The sequence below is a fragment of the Salvelinus namaycush genome, chromosome 32 (assembly GCF_016432855.1).
Source record: "Salvelinus namaycush isolate Seneca chromosome 32, SaNama_1.0, whole genome shotgun sequence".
NCBI classification, from domain to species: Eukaryota; Metazoa; Chordata; class Actinopteri; order Salmoniformes; family Salmonidae; genus Salvelinus; species Salvelinus namaycush.
In genome coordinates this window covers 15134541-15158228 of record NC_052338.1, presented here as the reverse complement: position 1 = coordinate 15158228, position 23688 = coordinate 15134541, and the positions used below count along the sequence as shown (strand labels likewise).

At 42.7% G+C, this 23688-nt stretch overlaps 1 protein-coding gene across 2 annotated transcripts; it reads left to right on the top strand.

Moving 5' to 3' along the window:
- The first annotated feature begins 14888 nt into the window (after positions 1-14888).
- On the top strand, positions 14889-21823 carry LOC120027437 (membrane progestin receptor alpha-B-like). Of its 2 annotated transcripts, none has more exons than XM_038972372.1 (3): positions 14889-15027; positions 19738-19981; positions 20101-21823. In XM_038972372.1, the coding sequence occupies exons 2-3, from the start codon at positions 19794-19796 to the stop codon at positions 21017-21019; spliced, it is 1107 nt and encodes a 368-aa protein (XP_038828300.1). In that variant the 5' UTR covers positions 14889-15027; positions 19738-19793; the 3' UTR covers positions 21020-21823. The 2 variants fall into 2 exon arrangements, with proteins under 2 accessions (XP_038828300.1, XP_038828297.1); XM_038972369.1 differs by having other exon boundaries at positions 14889-15076.
- The last annotated feature ends 1865 nt before the right edge of the window (positions 21824-23688 follow it).

Sequence of the window (23688 nt, the reverse complement as noted above, 5' to 3'; positions counted from 1 at the left end):
TCTGTTTGCTAACAAAATTCGACACACATTGACGTCCATACAAAAATGAATTGCTCGGTGAGCGAAAGAAAACGAAAACCCGCCACCTGCTGGAGAAGACAGATTTTAGGCCTAGTTATCCCTCTCGCTTCGCCTCTTCCTCTCTGACTTCATTCGCCCCACTTCCTGACAAGTGACAACCACCAGCGTCTCCCTTTTGACAGCAGGCACGAGCTTCCAGGGTGTCCGCACTCTACAAGCAGCAGTATCAGTGATCAGAGAGTGATCAGAATTAGCTACAGTCTTCCCCTAAATCGTTGAGCTTCTGCAAGATATACAAAATAAACAAGATAAAATTATTTCAAGGCTATGTGAACAATATGTGAAGACAGATTAAAACCACATTGTAGAAAAATGCTACCACCTGTCCTATTTCAAATGTCATATTATCTCAACGAAAAATCAACAATATAAAATTCTCAATCGCAAACAATATAATCACAAACATACAGAAAAAGTGAAGAGTCACTTCACTTATAAGAAGCCAATAGGCCTATACAGAGGGGAAAGAAGCCAATAGGCCTATACAGAGGGGAAAGAAGCCAATAGGCCTATACAGAGGGGAAAGGGAACAACATAAGCATTTCACAATCAGACAGCCAGGACTGTGAATGCTGTTCTCAGTCTCTAAACCCATATTTCTATTTGCAATTATACTGAACAAAAATATAATTTTACTGAGATTTTAGTTACTGAGTTACAGTTCATATAAGGAAATCAATCAATACATTCATTAGGCCCTAATCTATGGATTTCACATGACTGGGAATACTAATATGCATCTGTTGGTCACAGATACCTTTAAAAAAAAGGTAGGGGTGTGGATCAGAAAACCAGTCAAAATCTCCTTCGCATAGAGTTGATCAGGTTGTTGATTGTGGCCTCCTCATGGTATCTCTGTGCATTCCAATTGCCATCGATAAAATGCAATTTTGTTCAATGTCCATAGCTTAACCCCACTCCCACCATGGGGCACTCTGTTCACAACGTTGACATCAGCAAAGCATTCGCCCACACGTCACCATACACATACACCATACACGACCCGTAGCACTCACGTCCGTAGCCATGAAATGCTTTGAAAGGCTGGTCATGGCTCACATCAACATCATTATCCCAGAAACCCTAGAACCATTCCAATTTGCATACCGCCCTAACAGATCCACAGATGATGCAATCTCTATTACACTCCACACTGCACTTTCCCACCTGGACAAAAGGAACACCTATGTGAGAATGCTATTCATTGACTACAGCTCAGCGTTCAACACCATAGTGCCCTCAAAGCTCATCACTAAACTAAGGACCCTGGGACTAAACACCTCCCTCTGCAACTGGATCCTGGACTTCCTGACGGGCCGCCCCCAGGTGGTAAGGGTAGGCAACAACACATCCACCACGCTGATCCTCAACACGGGTGCCCCTCAGGGGTGCGTGCTCAGTCCCCTCCTGTATTCCCTGTTCACTCATGACTGCACAGCAAGGCACGACTCCAACACCATCATTAAGTTTGCTGATTACACAACAGTGGTAGGCCTGATCACCGACCATGAGATAGCCTATAGGGAGGAGGTCAGAGACCTGACTGTGTGGTGCAAGGACAACAACCTCTCCCTCAACGTTATCAAGACAAAGGAGATGATTGTGGACTACAGGAAAAGGAGGACCGAGCACGCCCCCATTCTTATTGACGGGGCTGTAGTGGAGCAGGTTGAGAGCTTCAAGTTCTTTGGTGTCCACATCACCAACAAACTAACATAGTCCAAGCACACCAAGACAGTTGTGAAGAGGACACAACAAAACCTATTCCCCCAAAGGATACTGAAAAGATTTGGCATGGGTCCTCAGATCCTCAAAAGGTTTTACAGCTGCACCATCGAGAGCATCCTGGCAGGTTGCATCACTGCCTGGTATGGCAACTGCTCGGCCTCCGACCGCAAGGCACTACAGAGGGTAGTGTGTACGGCCCAGTACATCACCGGGGCCATGTTTCCTGCCATCCAGGACCTCTATAACAAGCGGTGTCAGAGGAAGGCTCTAAAAATTGTCAAAGACTTCAGCCACCCTAGTCATAGACTGTTCTCTCTGCTCCCGCACGGCAAGCGGTTCCGAAGCGCCAAGTCTAGGTCCAAGAGGCTTCTAAACAGCTTCTACCCCCCAAGCCTTAAGACTCCTGAACAGCTAATCAAATGGCTACCCAGACTATTTGCATTGCATTGCCATTATTGTAAATAATAATTTGTTCTTAACTGACTTGCCTAGTTAAATGTAAACAACATTTGAGAGAAATCAAATCAAATCAAATTTATTTATATAGCCCTTCGTACATCAGCTGATATCTCAAAGTGCTGTACAGAAACCCAGCCTAAAACCCCAAACAGCAAGCAATGCAGGTGTAGAAGCACGGTGGCTAGGAAAAACTCCCTAGAAAGGCCAAAACCTAGGAAGAAACATTTACATTTAAGTCATTTAGCAGACGCTCTTATCCAGAGCGACTTACAAATTGGAAAGTTCATACATATTCATCCTGGTCCCCCCGTGGGAATTGAACCCTGGTCCCCCCGTGGGAATTGAACCCACAACCCTGGCGTTGCAAGCGCCATGCTCTACCAACTGAGCCACACGGGACCATAGACTGAGAGAGGAACCAGAGAGGAAACCTAGAGTGGAACCAGGCTATGAGGGGTGGCCAGTCCTCTTTTGGCTGTGCCGGGTGGAGATTATAACAGATAACAAATGTTCATAAATGACCAGCATGGTCAAATAATAATAATCACAGTAGTTATCGAGGGTGCAGCAAGTCAGCACCTCAGGAGTAAATGTCAGTTGGCTTTTTTAGCACGTCCGGTGAACAGGTCAGGGTTCCATAGCCGCAGGCAGAACAGTTGAAACTGGAGCAGCAGCACGGCCAGGTGGACTGGGGACAGCAAGGAGTCATCATGCCAGGTAGTCCTGACGCATGGTCCTAGGGCTCAGGTCCTCCGAGAGAGAGAAAGAAAGAGAGAAGGAGAGAATTAGAGAGAGCATACTTAAATTCACACAGGACACCGGATAAGACAGGAGAAGTCCTCCAGATATAACAAACTGACCCTAGCCCCCCGACACATTAACTACTGCAGCATAAATACTGGAGGCTGAGACAGGAGGGGTCAGGAGACACTGTGGCCCCATCCGATGATACCCCCGGACAGGGCCAAACAGGAAGGATATAACCCCACCCACTTTGCCAAAGCACAGCCCCCACACCACTAGAGGGAAATCTTCAACCACCAACTTACCATCCTGAGACAAGGCCGAGTATAGCCCACAAAGATCTCCGCCATGGCACAAACCAAGGGGGGGCGCCAACCCAGACAGGAAGATCACGTCAGTGACTCAACCCACTCAAGTGACGCACCCCTCCTAGGGACGGCATGAAAGAGCACCAGTAAGCCAGTGACTCAGCCCCTGTAATAGGGTTAGAGTCGGAAAATCCCAGTGGAGAGAGGGGAACCGGCCAGGCAGAGACAGCAAGAAATAAGCTTTTTGTGCGTATGGAACATTTCTGGGATCTTTTAGTTCAGCTCATGAAACATGGGACCAACACTTTACATGTTGCGTATATATTTTTGTTCCGTATAGATGCATTGACTAACATTCCCCCTAAAGTTCTGCTAAATCGTGGATTTCAGGTGGTTTATGGGACTTTGCTTTATATTTGTATTATATTACATAAATAGACAGTTTTGGCTTATGTTCAAGCCAGCACAGAGAGGATAAGTACTCAGAGGGGGGGTGGGAGTGCAGGTTGCAGGCAGAAGCAGAGGAAGACACAGCTATTAAAGAAGTTATATATCTATGGCGATGCAATACTGAAACTGGAAGCAGAGAGGAACCCATGGGATGTCGCTGGGTTCCGTGTACTCCATGCAGCATCCTATTAAACATGACAGGTGATATATTGTGCAAAGGGCAAAAACAAACTAATCAGCAAAAGCAGGCAGACGTTGATAAATGAAGGAAGGAGGAAGGAACGGCGGGCTGGTCATAGTGGAACCAGGGGAATTCTCCATCGAAATGCCACCTCAATATCCAGCGAACACTGGCCACCAACCATCCTCTCCAATTAGGCCACAGGATGTGGAGAATAGCGCTTGCTGGAACTTCATGGCAGCTTGAGGTTCCTTTTCAAGTCAAAAGGTTTGAAATACTAAATGTCAATATGTGAACTTCTCATCCTCCCAACACTCATATTTGTGATTACCTTTTATTTGTTTATTTCACCATTATTTTGACAAGAAGTCAATGCTGAGACCAAGGTCTATTTTCCAGATGAGCCCTGTTTAGCTGGTTGGGGAAACATGAAAGGTTAGGTGAGGGTCTATTACAGGTTTTTTTAATCGCTTTGGTACTATTTTCACAAGTTGGTGGTACAATTTCACAACTCTTAGTACAAAACTCAAAACAGATAATCAAAAAAGGCTGTTTTTCAAAACATTAAGCACATTTTCAATTGACTAAGTACAACAAATAAAATTACAATGTAACTTTTTCACCAAACCTGATCAGTGTTTCATCTAGAAATACCTTCCATGTGAAGTAATTGTCTTTCACAATGCAATGCTCACAATACTTTTCATATGATTCTCTTCTCATTTGTTTAAATACATTTGACCATCAGTTAATCCAACTGTGCTTAATTCACTTAACCATTTGGTAAACCTATAGATTTTAAACTGGTTTGTCTACTATATATGGATTTTGAACTACATAATACATAAATAAAATGTGTGTTTGCAAAGTATAAATATCTAAAGTACATGTAGGACACATGATAACCATACATAATGACTACTTGTTACTGCTAATTGATTTCACATAGTGTTCACCACAATTGGTCACCATATAAAAGGGTGTGTGTGAACACTTGCAATTTATTTCAACGTGGAGCAGGATAGACAGCAAGGGAGAGGAAGAAATGAAAGAGCTTGTGGACAAGAGTGGACCGGGCACCTGTAAGCTGACTTTAGGTGTTTCATCCAACACATTGGTGCAGCTGGTTTCCGGGTTAAGCGAGCAGTGTGTCAAGAAGCAGTGTGGCTTGGCAGGGTCATGTTACCTTCGCCTCTCCCGAGTCCGTATGGGAGTTGCAGCGATGGGACAAGACTGTAACTACCAATTGGATATCATGAAATTGTGGAAAAAAATGTGTAAAAAGTAAAAAAAAAAAAAATGTTTTAAGTCTGCAGGATATGCACTATGCTTTACCATTACATTTACAGCAAATTACATATTGTAATGCATGTAAATTCACAAAACATGTTATAGTATGATCTATTGACAGTATACTCTGTTCTACCCTCAGGATTGACAGAAGACCCCATGGTGATGGCCGTGGCAGTGTGCTGACCGACCAGCAGGAGTGTGTGTGGTGGAAAAGGTGATGGAATTTAATACGGCTGTTCGAAATAAAGCAGGGCTTTGAGGATAACAATGACACCTTTGCCAACGTAGCATCCATCAGCCTACCAACAATCGCCCGCCTTTTGAAGAGGCACAACGTATCTATGAAACACATTTACTTGGTGCCTTTTGAGAGAAAAGACAACCGGGTGAAACAGCAGCGAGGTGAGTATGTTCAGGTACAGCACTATATACTGTATAACTGTTTATATTTGATCCAGATGCTACTTCACAATATCGTATTGGAACTATACTTTAAAAATCACTAACCAAAATATATTTTTAGAGGGTGATGGTGCTTGATGCTGCTGTGAACCATCACAAGTATATCTTTGTTGATGAAGTGGACTTCAACCTGGCAAAAACTTGGCGCTGTGGGCAGAACCTCATCGGCCAACGGGTGACCCTCCAAGTGCCTGGACAACATGGAGGAAACATCTCCATGTGCGCAGCTATATCTGAAGATGATGTGGTAGGATGTGGGCCATTTCTTGGATCCTACAACGCTGCACACCTCATTGTTTCTCAATTAAACAGGCCTGTCAAGGTTAAGGGGTCACCTATGTCATTGTGTGGGACAATGTCAGGTTCCACCATACAGAGGTGGTTCAGGCATGGTTTTGGACCAATCCCCGATCTGTGACCCTATACCTGCCCCATACTCTCCATTCCTCAAACCTATTGAGGATCATTTTTCTGCATGGTGGTTGAAGGTGTACGATCGCCATCCCCATGTGCGTGCCACCCTGCTTCTGGCCATAGATGAGGCATGGGACGACATCAATGCAGACCAATATCAAGCTTGGATTTGCCATGCCAAAAGGTTTTTCCTGCGGTGCATGAACAATGAGGACATCCACTGTGACTGTGCAGCAGCTAATGGGGATCCTAATAAAAATACCGAATGTGGATGAGAATTTTTGGCCAAATGCTCCAGGCAGGCTTGATGCAAATTAATGTGTGCTAAATGTAATGTTTTATTTTCATTCATTGAATTTGTTTAATTTACATTGAACAAAAATATCAAACGCAACATGAAACAATTTCAAAGATTTTACTGTGTTACATTTCATATAACTTCTTCAGGTTAGGGTCTATTTTTCTCCACTTCCTGTCTGACTGACGTGCCCAAAGTAAACAAAAATATAAATACAACATGCAACAATTTCAAAGATTTTACTGAGTTACATTTCATATAAGGAAATCAGTCAATTTAAATAAATTCATTAGGCCCTAATCTATGGATTTCGCATGACTGGGAATACAGATATGCATCTGTTGGTCACAGATACCTTTAAAAAAAAGTAGGGGCGTGGATCAGAAAACCAGTCAGTTTCTAGTGTGACCACCATTTGCCTCATGCAGCGTGACACATCATCTTTGCATAGAGTTGATCAGGTTGTTGATTGTGGCCTCGTCATGGTACCTCTATGCATTCAAATTGCCAATGATAAAATGCAATCGTGTTTGTTGTACATAGCTTATGCCTGCCCAGTGGCAGATTTAGGTATGGGCGACATGGGCAGCCGCCCGGGGCGGGATCTTGCCGGGGGCAGCACGGGGCGCCCGCACAAACAAATTCAAAATGGTGACATTTGCGCGATCGGTTTTCTATCGCTCATTTGCACGTCACGTCAATGATATCATGTCACCGTGTGGGACTGTGGGTCAATTAACCTTGTCGGAGTGGGCGCCCTGATTCTAGTTTGTGAGCTAGGCAGGCAACTGCCTGGGAAGGTCTCCCACTCAGAAGTACGAGATGGGGAGAAAGGTGGAGGTAGGTTGACCTCAGGTCTCCCCACTGGAAGCCCGAGGTATGGGGAGCGGGGGAACCTATCAAATAGCGCACCTCTAACTTTGTACAGTACTAATGCAATTAGTAAAATCAGTCACACTACGAAATGCTACCAAATAAACCACAATTCATTCATAATACTGTGAATATATAGTTTCACAGACATATTGTTGCATGTTTTTCTGGTTTGTGCGAAATCGTTAAGAAAACAATAAAACCAGTCTGCACACCACCAAGGTGAATTGGTTTAGTCTTGATTCTTGGTTGACAGTGTTGGTGGATGGGTAATGTATTGATGCCCGAGTGCCAAATCAACACAAATTTGTTTCTATTTGTCTTTGTTACTTCTTTTTGATATTTATGAGTCTTACTTTAGTATATATTTTTTATATTTATATGGTTTTAAATGTTAGGATTATTTATTTGGTGTTGTTCCAAATGTCTGAATAAAAATTACAGTTAGTGCAGAATGGTGCTTTTTTGGTGGAGGGGGGGCTGGTCACCCAGGGAGCCATACAAGCTAGATCCGTCACTGTAGCCTGCCCATACCATAATCCCACCGCCACCATTGGGCACTCTGTTCACAAGGTTGACACCAGCAAACCACTCAGTCACACAAGGCCATACTGCCATCTGCCCAGTGCAGTTGAAACTGGGATACATCCATAAAGATTGCACTTCTCCAGCGTGCCAGTGGCCATTGAAGGTGAGCATTTGCCCACTGAAGTCGATTACGACGCCAAACTGCAGTCAGGTCAAGACCCTGGTGAGGACGACAAGCACACAGATTAGCTTCCCTAAAATGGTTCCTGACTGTTTGTGCAGAAATTCTTTGGTTGTGCAAACCCACAGCTTCATCACCTATCTGGGTGGCTGGTCTCAGACAATCATGCAGGTGAAGAAGCTGGATGTGGAGGTCCTAGGTTGGCGTGGTTACACGTGGTCTGCGGATGTGAGGCTGGTTGGACGTAGTGCTAAATTCTCTAAAACGACATTGGAGGTGGCTTATGGTAGGGAAATGAACATTCAATTCTCTGGCAACAGCTCTGGTGGATATTCCTGCAGTCAGCATGACAATTGACCGCTACCTCAAAACTTGAGACATCTGTGGCATTGTGTTGTGTGACTAAACTGCACATTTTAGAGTGGCTTTTATTTTCCCCAGAACAACGTGCACCTGTGTAACGATCATGCTGTTTAATCAGCTTCTTGATATGCCACACTTGTCAGGTTGATGGATTATCTTGGCAAAAGTGAAATACTCAAAACAAAATTTGAGAGAAATAAGCTTTTTGTGCATATGGAACATTTCTGGGATCTTTGATTTCAGCTCATGAAACATGGGACCAACACTTTACATTTTATATTTTTGTTCAGTGTATTTATTTCAAAACGTTTTTCCTTTTTGATTTAAATTCAAATCACTTCCTGAATTGACTGCCTTCAATTCGAATTGTCCCCAACCCTAATTTCTAAGTATTAGTTCTTCAGTAGTAAAATAGTTCGGAAAGGCCACCCACTAGTTTTTTTCAGATAATGACGACGATGTTATTCCTGCCGTCAGTCTCATTTGAGCAAGCAGCGCCTCTTCAACCTCAGGAGGCTGAAGAAATTCGGCTTGTCACCAAAAGCACTCACAAACTTCTACAGATGCACAATCGAGAGCATCCTGTCGGGCTGTATCACCACCTAGTACGGCAACTGCTCCGCCCACAACCGTAAGGCTCTCCAGAGGGTAGTGAGGTCTGCACAACGCATCACCGGGGGCAAACTACCTGCCCTCCAGGACACCTACACCACCCGATGTCACAGGAAGGCCATAAAGATCATCAAGGACAACAACCACCCGAGCCACTGCCTGTTCACCCCGCTATCATCCAGAAGGCGAGGTCAGTACAGGTGCATCAAAGCAGGGACCGAGAGACTGAAAAACAGCTTCTATCTCAAGGCCATCAGACTGTTAAACAGCCACCACTAACATTTAGTGGCCGCTGCCAACATACTGACTCAACTCCAGCCACTTTAATAATGGGAATTGATGGAAATTATGTAAAAATGTATCACTAGCCACTTTAAACAATGCCACTTAATATAATGTTTACATACCCTACATTACTCATCTCATATGTATATGTATATACTGTACTCTATATAATCTACTGCATCTTGCCATCTTTATGTAATACATGTATCACTAGCCACTTTAAACTATGCCACTTTATGTTTACATACCCTACATTACTCATCTCATATGTATAGACTGTACTCTATACCATCTACTGCATCTTGCCTATGCCGTTCTGTACCATCACTCATTCATATATCTTTATGTACATATTCTTTATCCCTTTACACTTGTGTGTATAAGGTAGTAGTTGTGGAATTGTTAGGTTAGATTACTCGTTGGTTATTACTGCATTGTCGGAACTAGAAGCACAAGCATTTCGCTACACTCGCATTAACATCTGCTAACCATGTGTATGCGACAAATAAAATTTGATTTGATTTGATTTATGGAAATTATAGATTTTCTGTCAATTTTGTTTGGTAAAGTGTATAGCCTAAAGTGAATACTGTAATGTACTGTAATTTACAGTACTGTAGCATATTACTTTCAGCACTCCTAAAGGCGATTTGAAACACGAGTCTTGCATTGTTTGCTTTTGGATTAACTGGTAGTTTAAATTAATACATTGAAAACATATCAGTATGTTGTTTTGGTGATTAAACTAATGTTCTCATTACATTTCACAATAAAATTATGTTTAATCAATGGTTGTGTGGTGAGAGATGTTACAATCCAAATGAATGCACAATGACAGGTTTTGAATGAAAGACTGGCTGCGTTGCAAGTGTGACCAGTTTTGAGTTTTGTACTAAGAGTTGCGATAATGTACCACATACTTGTGAAAAGAGCAATACCAAAGCAACACAAAGAAAAAACTGTAATACACTGAAGAGAAAGAGAGAAATAAAAAGAAGACTGAGGGATGTGTTTTAAGCTAATAGCTAACATTCTGCAATATGTGAAACCCTGCAACCAAATCTCATTCAACATCCATAAATAAACCCACTCATCAATGGATTTGCTGTCTTTGTCTCAATTGAGACATCGATTATGTGTTGGAGCTTTTAACCTTTATAAGACAGTCATTGAGGTTTTTGTGAATCACAGTGTATCAATCCGTGTACTGTAGGTATCAGACACCAAACCCCTGTTACCCAACCTCTAGTTTTGTCCACCAGCCAGCACTTGTTGACAATTAACCTGGAGACGAGGTTACCTGCCTGACACCTATAGGCTTCACAATGAAACCACCACTCATATATATCACAACGTGAAATAGGAAAATTAGGCAGTACAAAGCAATCCTTAGAGACCACAGTATCCTCACGGTTGGGTCTATGAAAATGTTAATTTCCTTCAGCGATCTGTTTGTGTTCATGCTGCAATTTAAAGTGGTCATATTGTTTAGGTTGTACAACAGATGACAGATGTTTTGTGATGATGCTGTCTATACAGACCGGCTCATTGGCTTTCAACATCATCAATAATGAGGAATATTGATTGATAAGGTCCCAAAAGTTTTGTTATAAATGTGTTTGCACGGATGGTCATTTCAGGAAGATTAATATATAGAGCAATATATTGCAAGGGGACACAGCAAGATTGCCTTGGAAGTGTATGTTAAGGTATAGAGTATTCCCATCTGAGAAGTAGATGCACAATGGATGGCCATTACCCTCATTCTAACATATTAGCTGACATTGTTGTTATTGATTGATTACCATCAGAAATAAATCGTTGACATGATTTTCAAATATAAGAAATAAAAGGCCAATATATGAAAAAAAGAAGAAATTAAAAATATGTGAAAACATATATATATATAAATAAAAAAGGGCCATTAAAAAAAGGGACCTAATAAATGGATTGGATAGATCTGATCATTTCCACAAGCTGCTCTATTTCACAACTCACGAGAGCAAAGCACAACCCTACAGAAGATGCTGGAGATATTTATGCTCAATAAAAGTTGAGTACATTCTAAACATCTGGATCGTACATGTATATAAAATGATATAGAGTCAAAGCTCCATTTTTATCTCACAACCAAGAGAATGAAGAGATACAAATATGTGGGCTCTGCTCTCTCTACATTTCTGCATGTAACCTTCACTGAGTATACAAAACATTAAGAACACCTGCTTTTTCCCATGACATAAACTGACCAAGTGAAAGCTATAATCCCTTATTGAAGTCACTTGTTAAATCCACTTCAATGTAGATGAAGGGGAGGCGAAAGGTTAAAGAAGGATATTCAAGCCTTGAGACAATTGAGACAGTTTGTGTGTGTACCATTCATAGTGTGAAAGTCCAAGACAAAATATTTAAGTGCCATTGAACAGGGTATGGTAGTAGGTGCCAGGCGCACCGGTTTGTGTCAAGAACAGCAACACTGCTGGGTTTTTCACGCTCAACAGTCTGTGTGCAACAAGAATTAAATCAAATCAATGGTCCGCCACCCACAGGACATCCAGCCAAATTGACACAACTGTGGGAAGCATTGGAGTCAACATGGGCCAGCATCCCTGTGGAACGCTTTCGACCCTTTGAAGTGTCCTTGACCCGACAAATTGAGGCTGTTCGGAGGGCAAAAAGTGTGTGTGTGTGTGTGGGGGGGGGGGGGGGTGCAACTCAATATCAGGAGGGTGTTCCTAATGTTTGGTGTACTCAGCGTACATCAATGTGAAAGGAAACAGTGCCACACAGTGGATACATTTTAAATGATTTCAAATGTTCAAATAGTTTGGCACAAAATAGCTTTTCTGAGGAAGGGTTTTCCACACCCAGATTAAGCCAACTCCTGGACAAAAACAAAAAAAATCTCAATGGAAAATCTGAATCTGTGAAACCAGCCCTAAAAGTTATGTAACCTTAGTGTACGGCAGCCTAACTTTTGTGTCTGACCAGATGATTCTTTAGGTGTTTCAGATATTTTAACATAATTCTTAAATACAAGGCAGAAAAACAACTGAAAAAGCCCCAAGCAATTATCTGAACAAGAAAAGCTTGAATGCTGGCTAATGGCGACAGTAACCTACACTTATTTGTTTTCTAGGTTGCTGACAGCTGACCATTAACACATACCTTGAAAGCAGAGGATCAGTAATGGAGGGTCATTCAAGTAAACTCAGTTTACCTTGTCCATAGACTGCTTACAGGGTAAGAAAACCAATGTGTCATTTTGTCATTTGCGTTTACTATCCCTTTAACTGTATTTTGCATTTGGGGTTAACCCACCTGTTGTGCTAGATAAGTGTTTTGGGTATACCTACCTACTTACCCACAGAATTTAGGCTTCACACACCTATGTTTTTACTACTAAATCCCTCAAGGGATACTTCGGTGTATTCTCTATACCATGAAGCAAAATACACTACATGACCAAAAGTATGTGGACACCTGCTCATCTCATTCCAAAATCACAGGCATTAATATGGAGTTGGTCTCCCTTTGCTGCTATAACAGCCTCCACTCTTCTGGGAAGGCTTTCCACTAGATGTTGGAACATTGCTGCGGGGACTTGCTTCCATTCAGCCAGAAGAGCATTAGTGAGGTCAGGCACTGATGTTGGTCAATTAGGCCTGGCTCGCAGTCGGTGTTCCAATTCGTCCCAAAGGTGTTTGATGGCCAGGTCAGGTCTCTGTGCAGGCCAGTCAAGTTCTTCCACACCGATCTCAACAAACAATTTCTGTATGGACCTCGCTTTGTGCATGGTGGCATTGTCATGCTGAAACAGGAAAGGGCCTTCCCCAAACTGTTGCCACAATGTTGGAAGCACGGAATCATCTAGAATGTCACTGTATGCTGTAGGGTTAGGAAGCGTGATTCATCACTCCAGAGAACACGTTTCCACTGCTCCAGAGTCGAAGGCGGCGAGCTTTACACCACTCCAGCCGACACTTGGCATTGCGCATGGTGATGTTAGGCTTGTGTGCGGCTGCTCGTCCATGGAAACCCATTTCATAAATCTCCCTATGAACAGTTATTGTGCTGATGCTGCTTCCAGATGCAGTTTGGAACTCAGTACTCGGTGAGTGTTGCAACAGAGGACAGACAATTTTTACTCGCCCGTCCCGTTCTATGAACTTGTGTGGCCTACCACTTCGCAGCTGAGCTGTTCCTCCTCATACACGTTTCCACTTCACAATAACAGCACTTACAGTTGACCAGGGCAACTCTAGCAGGGCAGAAATTTGACAAACTGACTTGTTGAAAAGGTGGCATCCTATGACAGTGCCATGTTGAAAGTCACTGAGCTCTTCAGTAAGGCCATTCTACTGCCAATGTTGGTCTTTGGAGATTGTATTGTTGTATGCTCGATTTTATACACCTGTCAGCAACGGGTGTGGCTGAAATAGCCAAATCCACTAATTTGAAGGGGTGTCTACATACTTTTGTATATATAGTGTAGTACACCCAGAGAACCCTAGGGAAAAGGTAACACTCAACCAAATTCTAAGAACTAGCTTGGAGCTGCCAAGAACACCCCCTTTATCTTTTGTTATAGTTCAAAAATAGCTAAAGTGGGTCTTTCAGCAGCAGAGGAAAATGTCCCCCCCACATCTTTTGGGGAACAACCCCATGAGTAGGGCACTGCCAATGAGGCACTGCCAACATATTACATAATTGTCTGCACCATTTGAAGGGAGCTTCCAGGCTACAAAGCAGACCTTTGTTGATTATCTGAAGCAGTTCATTCTTAGTTTGTTTTGTACGTATATGCTCTGGCAAACATCCGTGGTATGGTTTCCAATCAGGTTTAATATGCAGGCAATACTGAGTGACCGAACTGCAGACACAAATAGGATAGGTTTTTAAAAACCTGATTGTGTAGCCCACATCAAATGCTTTTGCTGATAATACAGAATATTAAATATTTGAAATGAAAGGCACCAAGACCCATAGACATATAACCCCTCAAACATTTGAATAATGCTGTCAGTGCTATGTGAAACCACGTTCTGGACACATCCATGCGAAAGAATGTCCCTGATAAGCCCATGTTCTGGAGTTTTTGTTGTTTTTGCGGTGTTTTATACCATTGGGACTTAAATGACATTTTACATTTAGACTCCACGTAGACGCTATACAGCGGGCTAAAATCTAGGCTACTTCGTTTTGATGTATTTAAACTGGAGTTCTCATTTTTTCTTTTTCCGGCTTAAGAGGGTGTGGTTTTCAGAAAGTAATTTCAGTATTTTGTGCCTCGGTATTCTTCTCTCGAAACCAACAGGTTATAGGCTTCTACTGTGTTAACCTATTGAAACAATTTCACCGGCATGTGAAACAACAGAGAGAAATCTAAACTTGACTAGAAACAGTTACACGGTGACTCTTCTGAAATGCATGAGGGACAGTTCGCAGTCAATCAGACGTCCAACCCAAAGTTTCCCGTAGCCAAGATAAATACCATATTTCTTCTCTCTGTCCTCTGCTGGTAACCACCGCCTACTTACTTGCCATTGGACACCTCCTGTTGATATTGGACACGCATTTGTTGCATTCCAGTATATGAGTGGTTGACAAGGCTGACACCGGTCCGGGAGGCGTGACCGACCGATGACTGTCGGAGGGGCACAGGGACTGAGACAGTCGGACGATCATCACATCTTGAAGGTGAAATAACCTGCCGACTGTCCTGCTGCGCTGCGTCTCCAGGAGCCGTCTGGTGTAGTCTAATAAAGTAGGTCTACAGTAGCAGCCTTGAAGAGGAAGAAGAACCACATGCATTGGTATTTCCTCCCTCTTGTCTTGCGCAATATTTTCTAACTTTTTACTTCTCAGGTTAAACAGTGTACGCAAGAAAGAGCATAAATTATTTTAGTGTAGCCTATACCAAATGAAACTGAATGTATGTCAACGGTCCCTCAATTTTTTTGACACTGAGCAAATTTCAGGTCAGCTGAGCGCAAACTTGAACGTTGTGAAAATTCTGTGCAGCTTCCAGCACGCGTTTACTGTGAACACTGGGCGTACCTGCTTCAAGTTACAGTTTTAACAGTGGCCAAGTAGTCTTCTGTTGTTATTTGATCACGATGTAGTGGCCTACTGTCAAACAATGGAGAAAATGCATCCCTTAACATTTTAACATGGAAATAGCTGTTATATCATTCAGCCTACAGTAGCAGCTAATGTGTGGTGTTCAACGTAGGCCTACATTCCATGATACTTATGAAAAAAACATGCAGGGCTTGACATTAACCGGTTTATCCACTTTATCCATTTATCCACTACTTCAGACAAGGAGGTGACTGAAAATGTTGTGGTGTTTGATGCAAGAAACCACTTTACAAAATAAAATGCATTATAATTCCCATACCATTATTAGAGAGAATCAGACAAATTATGCTATGCTCTACCTATTGGCTACTTAGCTTATTAAAGCCTGTCTCAAAATACAACACTGTCCCTTTAAGACCCGAAAAGCTCTTTACCTGACTCGCTTTCAAAGATGTCTAGATATGTACACGTTTTGTGCTCTTGTAAGAAGTAATCACTCCCCTATTGCTGACTACACATTTTCTATAACTGAGCTAATAACTCTAACTAGCACAGGATATGAACAAAATGTGGCTACATGCAGCTCTTGCTTTGATCTCAAAACAAGTGCATCTACTCATGGCCACAGCTGTAAACACAGTCCAGTTCAAAGTAAATGGCACAGATCCATATAGCAATGGTCTATTTGCATATAGGCCTACTGCAGCTCTGATTGGCTATGCCGCACCTGTCTGTGTAGAGAATGGGCTGAGTTGTGCACAATAGAATCCTACTCCTTTGCCTACAACAAAATATCTTGCTTGTTTTGGTATGTTGCATTGAAATGGCTAATATTGCTTTGATTCGATCCCTATTGCCACAGTAAAGGGAAACGTTTATTGTGTTATTTAACAGGGAAAACTATAGAAAGGTCAGTGAAATTCTTCTCTCCGTGGGCAGATATTTCTTCTGCGCTTCGCGCTGCAGTCTCGGGGCTACTGCAGCTTAGAGGGAACATTGGTCAAGATTTTAAGTTATAGTATTTGATGGGGTGAAATGTGTTTTTCTGATTTGTGGAAGAGAGCAGTCAGAAAGGATATTTCTCACTGATTGGTCTGCCTGCCTCTCCTTTTGTCACATACTAAAACATGGGAGATGCTGAAGGGAGATGTATACTGTAGGTTTATGTGAGGTCTTGAATGAGTTATTATTGGGTGTCAACCAGTTGCTGTCAGTGACGTTTAAGATGAGGGAGGATGATCGTTCTTTTTATGAGCATTGCCTTGTTTCTATTACAGCATATGGATGACTTTCATGAATATTTCATTGACCCAGCTCAATGTAATATCAATATGTTTAGGCTACTACATGATATTAACATTTTCCCTATACCCATCATGAGGTTGCTACAACTTAGACTATGAATGAAAGTTTACAACAGGTGCACAGGTCAAGAGAGAAATTTGAGTAATCAAGGTGACAAACAGTGATTACATTCAATACCGCCTTGCACACTCTTGCCTGCATCTAGCTGATATAGGGTGTAATCATTAGTCCAACAGTTGCAAACAATAATTTATTTTGGACAAATTCTTGAATTAGTTTAAAAAAAACTTTTACCCCTTTTTCTCCCCAATTTCGTGATATCCAATTGGTAGTTACAGTCTTGTCCCATTTCTGCAATTCCTGACTCGGCGAAGGTCGAGTGCCATGCGTCCTGAGAAACACGAACCTGCCAAGCCGCACTGCTTCTTGACCCACTGCTTGCTTAACCCGGAAGCCAGCCGCACCAATGTGTTGGAGGAAACACCGTACCACTGGCGACCGAAGTCAGCGTGCATGCGGCCGGCAGTCGCTAGAGCGCGATGGGACAAGGACATCCCGGCCGGACAAACCCTCCCCTAACCCAGACAACGCGGGGACAATTGTGCGCCGCCTCATGGTTCTCCCGGTCGTGGACAGCTGCGACACAACCTAGGATCAAACCCGGGTCTGTAGTGACGCCTCCAGCACTGCGATGCAGAGCCTTAGACTGCTGCACTCCTCGGGTTTTAATAAACGTTGTTCAACAGAATCGGCGGAATTAATAATACATCCCTGATCACACGCAAACGCAGTTCACTATCATAGCAGCCGCATACAAACAGCATGAGCATTTTGTTTGTTGCATTATTCCTTCTCTCATCTACATGCTCTCCTCCTCTCACCTTTTCCCTTCGCTTGTGGACTTCAGTGCACAACACATCAGCTGTCTGTAAACAGGTGAAAAAACCTTTTCAAGCCAAACCTTCATTTCATAACTGCTACACACAGCCTAAGTCATTGTCACCATATTAGCTAATCAACCTAGCTACTAGAACTAATGCATTAGTAAATCATGCAGTAGAGTGTACAGTCAGCAAGCAGTTTTGCAGTTACACCGACTGGCCCCGGTGGGAATAAATTTATAAAAGCAAAAGCTTCCCTTTACTTGGAAGAGGTCCCATTTTGGATCGCCATAGCCAGCTAGCTAACATAGCATCCCTCTCTGTTTGAGCTGGGTGTTTGAATAGGCTAAACTAGCAGCTGCATTCGCTAGCTAAGTTAAAGTGAAAAAAAAATACATCTCTCTCTCTCTCTTGCTTCTCCTTAATTATTTAATTGAAAAAAATATTAAAAACTGTTCCAATATTTTCTTTCTCTCTCTTTGAGTCAACTACTCACCACATTGTATGCTCTGCAGTGCTAGTTAGCTAGCTGTAGCTTATGCTTTCAGTACTAGATTAATTCACTGATTCTTTAATTGGGTGAACAACATGCCAGTTCATGCTGCAAGAGCTCTGATAGGTTGGAGGACGTCCTCTGGAAGTTGTCATAACTACTGTGTAAGTCTATGGAAGGGGGTGAGAACCATGAGCCTCCTAGGTTTTGTATTGAAGTCAATGTATCTAGAGGAGGACAGACGCTAACTGTCCTCCGGCTACACCATGGTGCTACCCTACAGAGTGCTGCTGAGGCTACTGTAGAACTTCATTGCAAAACTGTGTTTTTATTAAATTATTTGGTGACGTGAATATATTTATTATAGTTTAATCTAAATATGATAACTTTTTTAATGTTTCACTTTTTATTTATATGAAATTCACTGAGGAGGAGCCTCCACGGGTGTCAACAATATTTTTCGGGCCACGGGTGCCACAGTGTAAATCTCTCAGTCGCATAAGCCATAGGCAAATACTTGACAGGGTTGAAAATAGGAAATAGGTGTTGATTAAATTATATTACTTGCCTTGTTATCATGTCATCTTTTTTTAAGGATCCCGTTTTTGAAAGTGTTGCAACTAAGTTGCTGTTCATAAGCAACTCTGTTTTATCAGATGTGGGCATGTGGCCAATATCTGCTAAAAAAGTTAAAGTTACTGTGTAAACATGTCTCTGATAGTGCTTTGTGGTTGGATGACATACATATGCTGTATGCTTCTGAAAATACATTCTTTCACCAGTTCAGGAAATTAAAACTTGATTGCTTGATTAAAAACAGATTTGCGTGTTTAGTTGGTACGCTCCCATGACATTTTACGTTCTAGTCATTTATCAGACGCTCTCATCCAGAATGATTTACTGGAGCAGTTAGAGTTCAGTTTATACATGGCACTGCTCAGGAAGATATCTGACCTCTGTTCATCTTCAAGGTTGAAGAGTTCATGTTGTTCCTCTCCCTGTTCCTCTCCCTGTTCCTCCCCCTCCAATGTTAACTGCAGATTAACTGCAGATTAAGGCTAATTACTGTTAATAAATTGTCAGGTCTGCTGCAGGAATCGAAACATGTCTGGTGTATTCTGGCCTCCTGTCCCAGGCCTTGGTGTCCTAGCCAGGTAGGGCCAGCATAAAGGGTGTCCTCTGTTTGCCTGGTTAAACCAAACTGAACATGAACTCACCAGGCTAGTCCTCTCTACTGAGGTGGCAGCATTTTACAGAGGGGCTGTGAAGAAGGGACCTTCTCTTGGACTAGAGACTCATTTTAAAGTAATTGAACTGCTGAAGCAAGTAGTGTGATGTGTTGATTATTTTTTTAAATAATAATTTTCATTGCCATTTCATTCAACATTCAAAGTTTTCATAGCCTGCGCTGATTGCCAATTGCACACACCCCAAATGCTTATTGTCTTGTTCATTGTTTCCGTTTTTTCATAATTGCACCTAATTGAAGGAACTTTTTTAACCTGTGTGTCAGTTATGTTTGGGGAGTCCTCCAGCAAAGGTGATGTTTTTACTGCCAATAGTTTTACTTGCACTGCAGTTTTCAAATAAATTGTCATTTTGAACCTATTTTTGTTCTTAGTTATTGTTTTTAAGCCTTTTAAGTGTCAGCATTCAGAGCTGGCCTAGTCTAACTGTTTTTTTAATGGTGTTGCCCTCCTCTTTCGGTTGCCAGTCTCCTGAAGCTGTCCAGTCATCAACAATAACAGTCCATCCGTCAAACCATCCCTCATGGCAACGATCGTCATGGAGCGGATTGGGCGTCTGTTCATCAACCTCCAGCAGGTAAGGACCGTGCCCCAGATGCTGACAGAGGCCGCCCCCTCCATGCCAGGCACGCTACGGGACACCGAAGTTCCCGGGTTCTTCAGAGAGCGCTACATCCACGCCGGCTACCGACCGCTCCACCAGGGCTGGAGGTACTGTAACATGTATTACAATACCCATAATGCTATGTACATCATATCCGGTTTTATCATAGTAAAGACGTCTCTTAAAGAAGCGAACATAATGGTGTCCCGTCTCTTGATCAATACAGGTACTACTGCCTGTCGCTGTTCCAGCGTCACAACGAGACCATCAACGTGTGGACCCACCTGCTAGGGTCTTTCCTGGTCCTGGTCAAGTTCCTACAGCTAGCTGAGACGGTGGACTTCATCGATGATGCCCACGCCTGGCCCCTCCTCATTCTCCTGCTGTCCTCCCTGGCCTACATGGCCTGCAGCACTGTAGCCCACCTCCTGGCTGCCAAATCAGAGTTCTACCACTACTGCTTCTTCTTCCTGGATTATGTAGGAGTGGCTCAGTATCAGTACGGCAGCGCCGTGGCTCACTTCTACTATGCTGTGGAACCAAACTACCACCAGTGGGTCTCCCCAGTCTTCATGCCCACTGCCACCTTCCTCTGCTGCTTGTCCTGCCTGGGCTGCTGCTATGGGAAGTATCGCAACTACAGCCTGCGGGTCTGGGTCCGGAAGGTGGGGCAGGTGATTCCCTCGGCTATGGCCTATGCCTGGGATACTAGTCCGGTGTTCCACCGCCTCCTCCGGTACCTCTGGACCACGTCGCACAGTGATGACATCGCTGCCCCGGCCAGTGGCATAGTCGGCGACCCGGCTATATCCTTCCATGGGAGCCAGGTAGCCTTCTTCCTGTCCAGTGCGTTCTTCTTCACCAACCCCTTCCCAGAGCGTCTGTTCCCAGGCCACTGTGACTTCCTGGGGCAGGGCCACCAGCTGTTCCACGTCTTCCTGGTTATCTGTACTCTCTGTCAGATCCAGGCCTCTCACCTGGACTACCTGGGCCGAAGGCCGCTCTACACACAGCTACACGGAGAGGGAGCAGCCACTGTCTATCTGGTGCAGTATGGAGCCACGCTGGTGGCCTGTGTCTGCATAGCAGTCTTCATTGCAAGGAAAGTAAAACGGTTGCTTAACTGCAGAGACAAGTCCAAATGAACTGGGTAGGTCACTATGTAGGAGACTTACAATCACTTCCCAGTGGGAAAAACTGGTTGAAATCGGTTGACGTTATTACAGCCAAAAACGTTTGCCCAGTTTTGCCCGCTGGGTTGGTACCAAAGTTATCAATGTGGCCTTGTTTGACTCGACACACACTGCCTTCCTTAGCCTGCTCGAGTTTGTTTCTATAATATTATGTTTCTTTACAGCACCTGTGTCCTTGACGATAGTATGTCTAATCATGTCTCAATGCTTCTGTTACACTTGTGCTAGTTTTGTTCCATGATGGGTTTTTTTTTTTTTTTTACAACAACGTATGTCTAACTACTGCCAAGAAACATTGTGATATGAGTCCTTGTCAGCACTCAAACAATGAAATGAATTTATCTTAAAGGGATAGTTTATTCACTTTCAAAGTAGTATTATGTTGTTGGAAAAGGAAGCATACTGTGTAGTGGGTGTGATTCTGAATATCAACAATACTGCTAACTATTCTTTTTAATGCCGATCAATCTATCCACATCTAGAGCACTTTTATAGGCAGACAAATTGACTTACCCACATTGTACTTTTCCACCTATGAGAGTATAAACTGGGTATTTCTCATGTGGGGTCACAAACCAAGGCTGTACTGGACCAACTGCTGAGAAAGTGTATTAATTAATCTGTCAATGTAAACCTTATGTCTAATCTGACATACATGTACAGTGGCAAGAAAAGTATGTGAACCCATTGGAATTACCTGGATTTCAATTTGATCTTCATCTAAGTCACAACAATAGACAAACACAGTCTGCTTAAACTAATAACACACCATTTCTGGTATTTTTCTTGTCTATATTGAACACATAATTTAAACATTCAGAGTGTAGGTTGGAAAAAGTATGTTAATTCTTAGGCTAATGACTTCTCCAAAAGCTAATTGGAGTCAGGAGTCAGCTAACCTGGAGTCCAATCAATGAGATGAGATTGGAGATGTTGGTTAGAGCTGCCTAGCCCTATAAAAAACACTCACAAAATTTGAGTTTGCTGTTCACCTGTTCAGCCTTGATGTTCATCAGTCCACAGTAAGATAAATTGTGAATAAATGGAGAAGGTTCAGCACTGTTGCTACTCTCCCTAGGAGTGGCCGTAAGGGAAAGATGACTGCAGGAGCACAGAGCAGAACGCTCAATGACGTTAAGAAGAATCCTAGTGTCAGCTAAAGACTTACAGGAATCTCTGGAACATGTTAACATCTCTGTTGACGAGTCTACGATAAGTAAAACACTAAACAAGAATGGCGTTCATGGGAGGACACCACAGAAGAAGCCACTGCTGTCCAAAAAAAACATTGCTGCACGTCTGAAGTTTGCAAATGTGCACCTGGATTTTCCACAACGCTACTGGCAAAATATTCTGTGGACAGATACATCTAAAGTTGAGTTGTTTGCAAGGAACACACAACACTATGTGTGGAGAAACAAAGGCACAGCACACCAACATCAAAAACTTATCCCAACTGTAAAGTATGGTGGAGGGAGCATCATGGTTTGGTGGCTGCTTAGCTGCCTCAGGACCTGGACAGCTTGCTATCATTGACGGAAAAACGATTTTGTTTTTCAGGAGAATGTAAGGCTATCTGCCAATTGAAGCTCAACAGAAGTTGGGTGATGCAACAGGACAATGAAGAAAATACGCCTTCTGGAGTGGCGCAGTCAGAGTCCTGACCTCAACCCAATTGAGATGCTGAGGCATGACCTCAGGAGAGTGGTTCACACCAGACATCCCAAGAATATTGCTGAACTGAAACAGTTGTGTAAAGAGGAATGGTCCAAAATTCCTCCTGACCGTTGTGCAGGTCTGATCCGCAACTACAGAAAACGTTCAGTTGAGGTTATTGCTGCCAAAGGAGGGTCAACCAGTTAATAAATCCAAGGGTTCACATACTTTTTCCACCCTGCACTGTGAATGTTTACACTGTGTGTTCAATAAAGACATGAAAACGTATAATTATTTGTGTGTTATTAGTTTAAACAGAATGTCTATTGTTGTGACTTAGATGAAGATCAGATAAAATTTGACATTTTATGCAGAAATCCAGGTAATTCCAAAGGGTTCACATACTTTTCTTACCACTGTATACACAGTATATTTTTATAGTAAGCACCTTGTGTAGTCACTGTATTATGTCAACATGCTGTATTATGTCAACATGTTCTTGTTGTGCCTTGAGAGTATTTATCTTTTACATAACGGGAGATGACGAAGCCTATCACTAGCCTGGTCCCAGATCTGTTTGTGCGGTCTTGCCAACTTTTATTGTCATAGCCTTAACAAAGCGAATTAGAATAATGTAAACTTTTCTAGTCTTTTCTATATTGGGGGGCGGGTGAATCTAACAGTGCTTTTTTTTCTTTATGTCTTTGTCACTTTGCTGTAACAGTTGTTTTTACTTGCTCACTTTAATCCTAGAATATATTTGTTTAGTTGTTCTCTGGTCTGGAAAAGTCCTGACCTTCTGTTGACTGAGTTTTGAAAGCTACTGTGTCATATTGAACATTTTCAATTGACATGGTGTCAAATGATGTATGTAATGGTCGTGATCGTACAGTAATACATGATTAGTTCATAATCTGTAAATTGTTGGTGCGTTTACGTGTTCCATTGCTACCTTTTCTTTTGAG

Excerpts from the sequence above, each read along its gene's own strand:
- LOC120027437 (XM_038972372.1), top strand. The coding sequence starts at position 19,794 with ATGGCAACGATCGTCATGGAGCGGATTGGGCGTCTGTTCATCAACCTC. Across the intron at positions 19,982-20,100 it reads CCGCTCCACCAGGGCTGGAG|GTACTACTGCCTGTCGCTGT; the intron begins GTACTGTAACAT and ends TGATCAATACAG.